General features: G+C 33.6%; 1 protein-coding gene across 1 annotated transcript in view; it reads right to left on the bottom strand.

Annotated features, from left to right (window-relative positions):
• The window catches only part of LOC142345827 (uncharacterized), a 49,192-nt gene extending 40,958 nt beyond the window's left edge, over nucleotides 1-8,234 (bottom strand). The window contains exon 1 of the mRNA XM_075398228.1: nucleotides 6,350-8,234. Within this exon, the coding sequence (XP_075254343.1) occupies nucleotides 6,350-7,438 (1,089 nt within the window). The 5' untranslated portion in view covers nucleotides 7,439-8,234. The remainder of the gene's footprint in view (nucleotides 1-6,349) is intronic.
• Between the last annotated feature and the right edge of the window lie 377 nt (nucleotides 8,235-8,611).

Genomic DNA, 8,611 nt, shown 5'->3' with positions numbered 1-8,611 from the left:
TATGTTTATTAATTTTTTGTTGATTAAATTTACAATCGTTTCGATTTTTATTCGGGACTATTTTGTGAGGGAATATTTTTTGAGGGACTATTTTGTGAGGGAATATTTTTTGAGGGACTATTTTGAGGGAATATTTTTTGAGGGACTATTTTGTCTGCTTAGCGTGATTTAGATGTGATTAAAGACGGCCTAAACGAAGCATGCCGTGAAAACTCAAGCACAATCAATGAGAATTTTTTATATAGTTGAAATTCACAACAATGATATCAAGTTTGCGCAAGATCTTGCCACGATCAGCATGTAAAAATGCAAAACAAAAAACTCCAAAGTTTATGAGACATCATTGCTTATTTATCAGTCAACAGCTAGTATACTACACGTGGCTTCCATTTCAAATCAGAAGTAGAAAACTGAATGCTCAGTTCAAGATCTCTGCTTTTCTGATGTTGAATCAAGTCTCTTTTTACGCAAAAAATGCAACTGAAAAGATTTCAAGCGTTGACCTCTCGATTTGAAGAACATATTGTTGCCAACTAAACGAACCGAAGTATTGCTAGAATTAGTGGTACTTATTTTTAAACAGCTGCAAAATGATCCTTGAAACAGAATCTAAATTGATCTTTGAAGTACTCGAAAAAGGCACTTTTTCTATAAGTGACATCCGTAGTTTAAAAATGCAAATTCAATCGGGACAAAAGTTGAAAAAATTGTCCGAGTAAAAATGAATTTGCTCTTTTGGGATACAGCTGACGGTTGTAAACAAGCTCTTTTTCTCTATCCGGGTTTTCTGGCCCTCCGATACAACAATTTTTTCTTTGAGTAGTAAATTATTTTCTAAGCGTAACTAATCTATTTATATTTTTCTATTTTCTAAAAAATATATAGTATTGTAAATTCCTGCAACGCAGAACATGAACCTTTCTACACATCGATCAATTAGAAAAAATGAAAGAAAAGACAAAAAATCTCTTAAAATATTAAATAAGTGTGTTTGAAAAAAAATGCAGCTAAACTTTTTGTATGGACAAATTTAAACTAATCTGTTAAAAAGTGAGAGAAAATTCAACCTTTGTGCAAGTACTGGATAATTTGAACGATTCTGCATATATACCCCAGAATCCATATAGTGCAAGATATTGTTTTGTGGGCGACGAAAAGAAAAAAAATCAATTGGGTAAAAAAAGCAGGATAATTTGCTATTAAATCAATTTTTATCTTTTCATATCTTTAATAGGAATGAAACAACCAAATTGCAATTATTCGCTTTGTTTTGTTGGCAATTTGAAAAAAATAACACATCATAACAATTAAATTTAGCAACTTTGATTTGATCAAAACAAAACCAGGTAACCGTTGTTTGAGAAAACACAAGAAACTAAAATTAAAATTATCGAGCAGAAAAGAAACAGATGTACTTGAGTTCTTTTTCTGGAGCTCATTAACAACTGCAAAAACAAATTAGCAACTGTTTTTCGGAAACGAAGAGGTATTTAGCACACAATTTTCAAAATTGTAAGCATGAAAGAAAAAAAAATTAGAGCAGCATTTTTAAATTGAGAGATTGTTTCAAAATTTATTTGAAAAAAATTGAGAAAACTGCTTAGAAAATTAACCATTGAAAATTGTAATCAAGTTGCTGTGAACCATCTTAAATTTTTTTCAACTTTGTTCATTTCACCAAAAAACTTCTCAAAAAATTACAAAACAAGGAAATTAAAAATTACAAAAACATAGAAAGTATCATTGTAAAACATCATGGGTAATTTGCTTTGATATAAGCAAAACAACAATTAAAGTTTTCTACCAGTCGAAATTTCTCTAACTAATCCAATGAAGAAAAAATCCACGAACCGAGTTAATAATAATTAAACGTTGTATTTGAGAATATAACGCGAACTATGGGCACACACAAGTCACAATTTCTTGATTTGTTGTTAAATTATTTTTATTCATTGTGTAAATGTTAAAAATAATCAAACATTGTTTTCTTAAAAATGAAAAAGAATTTCAAAATTTCACTTGACATGATCCATTCAGTTGTTTAAGAGTTTTCGAGTAATATCATTTACAATTATATGCACAAAAGATTTTTAAAAATAAGCCGCCGCAATCTTAACAAAACGAAGTTTTCCGACATAATGTTCCATCTTCGAAATTGGGGTCAAATTGAAACTTAAAAAATTGCGATATCATGCTGGAAAAGTCCTTTTTAGGCTATGTCAGAGAAGTAAACATCCGAACTAGAATGTAACATGTACAATTGAAGCCAATGCGCTTAAATTATACAACTATAAAACTTTTCCTCTGAGATCAACTGCACAAAAATGTCAAAAAATTGTGTTCTGTTTACTGCTATGTGATATAAAACGGTTTCTTTCTTGATGTTTTACAGACTATTTCATATTTCAGCAAGCAAAGAAGCAGTCGTGTGCACAACGGAAATTTTTGTGTAATTAAATGTGCTCTACAGATTTTTACTAATGATTTAAGAGGTAAAAATATATGTCTCAAAATCTCGCATTATGTTTCTTCATTACTGTTGTAGTCTTAAGCCAATTAAAGTGCAGTAGAAAGTGCAAAAGGAAAGAGAACAGCGAACAAATGAATTTAAAATCCTATTAATAGTTCTGAACGAATAAACGTCGAAAGACCATTTTCGCCAAATAAATGAATGAACAATATCACAAAATCCTTAAAAAAGTAGTTCAATGAAAGTAGTTAGTTCAATGAGGAGTATTTTTGTATTAGATTAAATTTTTCGTTTCGGAATTTGGTCTATTTCAATCTTTAACAATTTGAGTAAAAAGCTCTCAAGTTAAATTTCTTTTGTCAAGTTCTTCATAATTTTTTATAATTATGGATACTAAATTAACTAATCAATAGAAATGTTTTCTTTGAAACTCAGTTTGTAACAAGAAACTTTTCTTGGGAGCTGTTGGCGTAATTTCAGGGCATACGTTTCACTGCTCGATTGAAAGTCTGTATTTGAGGAGTATTTATAGCAGCAATAACGAACCAAAAATAAAATAAAACATTGATACAAACTGCAGTCTTAAAGCTACTTTGAAAGCAGTTTTTAATTGAAAAACATTGCGATCAATGAATGATTCAATGCCTTTTTGACAGTACGGACGATAAGATTGCCAAAAACGTTGATTTGGTTTCCTTTCACAAAGATTTTACACCCTTATATCCCCAAAGACAAAAATTGATTATGTTAAAAACCAATTCGTGTTAAAAAGGCTCAAGCGCTCTTTCATTTAGGCAGCTGTTTGGCTGGATAAGAGAACTAAAACCTACAAATACTTTTATTATACTATTTTGGACATTTCCTTTATTTGCACTAATGGTTGTAGTTTTGAGTGCACAGTTCTTTTTCCTAATTGTTGAGAGAGTTAAAATTTACAATTGCTATTTTGTATGGTTAATACGGTTCTTGTGTGTGGTTGTTCCTTTACTTCGACCAATTTTTGAAGTAAGTCCAAAATTAAAACGGACTCCTTGAGGGGCTTGATATAAAAATGTAGAAACACCACGCAAAATTAATTACGAAGCTATTATTTGGAACAGAAAATTCTTCTATTATATGAATAAATTTTGTTCTCTATTACCGTTGGTGTAATTTTTTCCAGAAAAAAGTTGGTCTAATTTTTAACAAAATGCATTGCACTTCCAAAAGCAGTTTAACCAATACTGTTAGAAAAAAATCAGCAACTTCATCAAGACCACCATTGTCTACTTACCCTACAATCAAAATTAATAAAATATTGCAAAAAAAATATTGTAGGATAATAATTGTAGGGGGCAAAAGAAATGCGAGGATAATTTTGGATGTTATATAAAATCATCAAAGAAAAAACAACATTTTCATACCCTCGAGTTCTTGGCGCGCGGTGTACATATATTTAGAAGCACTGTTTTGATTAGAAACTTTTTTTCGGCTGATATCCTTAAATTTGTTTTACTTGCTTTGCATAATTTTTCATTAAATAACTTGAAAAAAGACTCGATTTTGCAGACGAAATTGAAAATTCAAACAATTCCAGCACTTAAATGCAACCTCCAATCTAATGTCTTTTGGTTTTAGAAGGTTTTTTTTAAATAAAAAATCTGGCCAATTTAGCGCGCTCTTTACTTTTCCGCGTTGGCTGTGTTGCGGTCAAAACTCAAAAATTTCAATTTGCATATCAAGTTATTAGGTTGTTTTATAATGAGTATATAGCTATGCCATCAACCTGCACTTCTCATCTGTTAACGACCATGGAAACGGATCAAGTGTCATCAATGTTGCATATTTTAACAGAAATAATGTGAGAAATTCACTAAATTGGTAGAAAAATGCATATTTAACCTTGTTGAATGACCTTAAAGGTTTTCATTTGTGATAGTTTTTAGATTGAGGTCACAGTTTTTGTTACCAATAATCGGGTGACCTTGAAAAATTCCCGTAATTTTAAAGTGACTAGTTCCTAGTGACTTGAAGTTAGGACCCTAAGTGGGGTGGGGTGGCGGGGGGGGGGGGGGGGGGTTGACACAAATGCCAGTTAATATGCTATCTTTTGGTGCTACTCGCAATGCCTGTACTTTTCCAAAGTTTTTCAACTCTGGCCCAACGGCAGATTTTGTCCCTTCTTGAATTTTTAACATAATTTTTGTCCTTTATTTGTTTGATTTCCTTTTCTATTGTACATTCATACATTTTAAATGTCATGAGCAGTATTACGTTCATGCCAGCTCCTGATATATGGGCGAATTCATACTTTCCATGTGAATTATGAACAAATTTTAGTTGACAGTTGAATAATACATTAGGTGTTCCCTGTTTTAAATGTTGTTTAAATGCCCGATATTAAGTCAGAAATGTTTATGTAAATTTTGTTGAACTTGACATTATCACGCCATTGTCTGATTTAAAATTTCAAGTTCCTAACATTTTAATAGACGTAGTGTGGTTAATATTATATTTACTTTATAATTTGCTATTTAAACAGATGAAATTGTTGAACGGAATACTCCGTTAAGTTGCAAATATCTTTTAAGTAATGTTCAATTACTACCTTACAATCTGGTGTATAGCTTACATTCAGAACGAAGATTTGTGTAATTGAAGTCGAATTGCATTACTTTTGAGTTACAAAATTGAATTTACTCCGAAAAGTTTTGCAAAAGTTCTAAGGAAAAAGGTTCTAAAGCTTTTAACGAACCAGAACGTGCGTAATGCTATCTGTAGTTTTTCACTACTAATATCAGCCGTGTTAGGTTGTGATTAAAAGTAATGGTTTGAATTAATTAATGCTTTTTGAGAAGGAATTTAATTTAACTGAAAAAATTAGAATTTTCAGAAATATAGGATTAATCAAAATTAAATAGGGCATAGCAAGCATTTTGTTATCAGACAGTTATGTTTTTTTTATTTTTTGTACTTTCTTTGGACAGAAAATGATAACTATTTTAGTTTCATTTATGAAATGATCGAAGGGTTGTTTTTTTGAGTTTTTGATTAAATTTTTAAAAAAAAATAATTTGGTACTGGATCTAAAAACTCAAACTCAAATTTTTTTTGAAAAGAATTTAAAAATGCAGAAACATATTCCATTCCATCTGTTTTCAGTTTTTGCTTTGACTGAGTATCTCCTTCGGAAAAAATACAACTACATGAATTTTGGTACCAAAGACGGCAGCAATTAATATTAAACTCGAAATCAGAAAACATTAATTCAAATTATTTTTCAAGTTTTTCAATTATCAACTGCTATATATGAGTCCAATTTTCTCTTTCTTTTTCTCGATTTTCTCTTTCAGATTCCATTTTTGAAACGAAAGCATCCGCTAAGGCACGTTTCTGGCGCTTCTTGCAAGACGGTTATCTTGCAAGACTCTTGCAAATCGGACGGTTATCTTGTAAGAATTTGCAAGAATTTTGCAAGATCTTGCAAGATGATGCGTAATCTTGCAAGATAACCGTCCGATTTTGACTGGGGTTGCGCATTTATTTCTTTAATTAGTAAAAATTTATTACTTGTTTTTACTTTAATCCCACCTAAATAAGCGTTGTATTTTAAAAAGATGAATTGGTTTGAGAGGTTCAACAGTACAGTACAGCCAATAATTTTGTTTGCGTTAACATGGGAAAATCTGTTTGATCGCTAAAACGCTAAAAAAAGTTTTGATTTGAGCTTTTGTGTGTTAATCAGTTTTCCGATAGCCAACTTGGTATGAAATTTAAAGCGTTTAAAATTCAGGAATCTGGTTAAAAAAAAGTTCAAAGTTTCCCAGAAAACATGCAAAATATTGATAATGAAGAAACCCCTGTTTGGGTTAGCCCAGATTAAAAATAGTAAAATCTCACCAGTTGTTTGGTGTTCACATCTTTCGTCAGCTTCACTTTGCCATAAGTACCCACTCCAAGTGGTTTTATAACTTCGTACTTCTTCACCGCTACGGGACGACCTCCTGGCGTACTCGCGCTACCCGCACCTGTAGTCGTGTTTGTAGACGCATTTGAAAAACAGTCGGAATCGTTGTTGTTATTGTTGTTGTTGTTTAGGTTTAAAGACAAGGCACTACCGCTTGCGTTTTGTAAGCGACCTGTAACGGCGTCAACTATGTTAGTTGTTGGACCGCTTGCTTCGCTAGTACTAGAACAGTAAATATCTTCTAACGAAGTGGCGCCCATAGTCGGAATGCCGCCGATTGATGTTGTAACAGGTGATATGGCGAGGTTTAAATGCTGATTAACCGCAGGAGGCGCTGCACTGGTACCTGGATTAACCACAAATTGGCAATGTTGTTGTGCCTGCATTGCGGCTACTGCGGCTTGATGTTGCCGTTGTGCCTCGGCTGCTAAAAAAAGTTCTAGTTGGTTCGCTTGCGCTATTTGTGCCAGATAGCTGGCATGATGCGCCGGATCGTAAGGGGATGCGCTTGGATCCAAATAAGGCGACGTTAAGTGAGGCTCCATTGTTGGATGATGCGAAGTTACAGGATCCATTGGACCTCGAGGCGATGTTAAGGGATTCAAATTTCCATGATGTTGTACATGGATCTGGGATCCATGTTGTTGACGATGATGATGTTGATGATCGCGGTTGGATCCCGGTTGTTGATGATGTTCAGATACAGGTAAAGGTATCTGCATTTGATGAATTCCCAGATCGTTCGGTGAAAGTGGGGAGTAATTAAAGTTAGGTACATGAGCCGGACCAGAATTAGCCGGAAGGTATGCCGACGGCCAGGAGTTGTGATGACTCATAACGGGTTGAGTTGAGTCTCCAGATACGAAATATGTCCCTTGGGTTTCCAAGGCAGCAGAATGTTGCGTATGGTACTGAATTGGGTTCTGAAGGTTACTGGGGGAGTTTTGATGGGTCTGTGTTTGTGGGAACCATGACCCGTTGTTTTTTGTTGTTTGTCCTGCCTTTTGAAATCCCTGCTGCATATTACGTACAAGTACATTTACCTGCCCTAATTACCTTGTAACGCCATTTTCAAGTTCGCAGGCAGCTGAAATGTTTGGGACACAAATCCGCAGATGCAACCGCAAAAGATCCGGACTTAAGTAGATTGTATCTGGACTAAGCTGAGGTAAGGAAATATTAGGACTCAGTATGCAAAAATAACATCATAGGATTCCTATTTGCGATGACGTCACAAATTTGCGGATCTGACATTCTCTTAATGTGACGTAATCAAGTAAACTTTTCAAATCTTGAAATAATTTTTCATCGGAACACACATAATGTTTCGATATTTGTAATAGTAATTGGAATTCGACGTCATTCCGAATGAATAATATTCTGATGAAAACTCATTTTGAGGCTATTATAATTTATAACAAACATGTTCTAGTTAGTAATTTGTGAATAAATGAGGCGATAGTAAAATTTGGAAAGCGTGAGCGATAAGTGATGAGCTAAATATACAAATAAATTAAAAAACAAAACCAATCAAATACCTTTTGCTAAGTTTCTCTGTTATTCGAAATTTTGGGGCTTGCTTTTATTAACGAAATGAAAGGGGGTTCCAAATTTATTGCAGTAAGGTTTTGCAGTGAACAGAATAAACCTCTAGCTTGCTCCAAAGCTGTGCTAACTTTTATTCACTTTCCCAGTTATTCAGTTTGCCAAATTCCGTTCAACAAAAACTAAACAATTTTGCTGCACAACTTACGTGAGCTGGCTCAAAATTTTGTTCACGCGCCGCGCATATATCTTTCAGTTCATTTCCCGGCTCAAATTTTCCCCACGTTTTGGGTAAAGTAAAAGGTTTTGGGCACTTAATAATTTCCAACCCCCCGGGTATAATACAGGAGCTACGTTTTGTATAGTGTAAACAAACGGGGCTTTGTTATCCTTAACTTAGCGAGCAAAACGGGCCAAAATATATATTCCTTCACCGCTATCCGATTACGCTCCTTCGAAAACTTTTGCCTAGTTTCAAATTTCCACAAGATACAACTAACTCAAACTTTCCTATTGAGAACTTGAATAAAATTGTTTTGAGTAATTTCTTGTGGTTTTTATACCCACTAACTTTGCGCGTCAATTTGTGAATAAACCTTTCATTCCTACTTTTCCCGAAATTGGCAATCGTGGGCTATTTACACCCCCTC

This window comes from Convolutriloba macropyga, chromosome 9 (genome assembly GCF_964194025.1).
Source record: "Convolutriloba macropyga chromosome 9, txConMacr16.3, whole genome shotgun sequence".
Taxonomy (NCBI): Eukaryota; Metazoa; Xenacoelomorpha; order Acoela; family Convolutidae; genus Convolutriloba; species Convolutriloba macropyga.
Note: the sequence above shows the minus strand (reverse complement) of the source record. Positions and strands in the feature narration are given on the sequence as shown.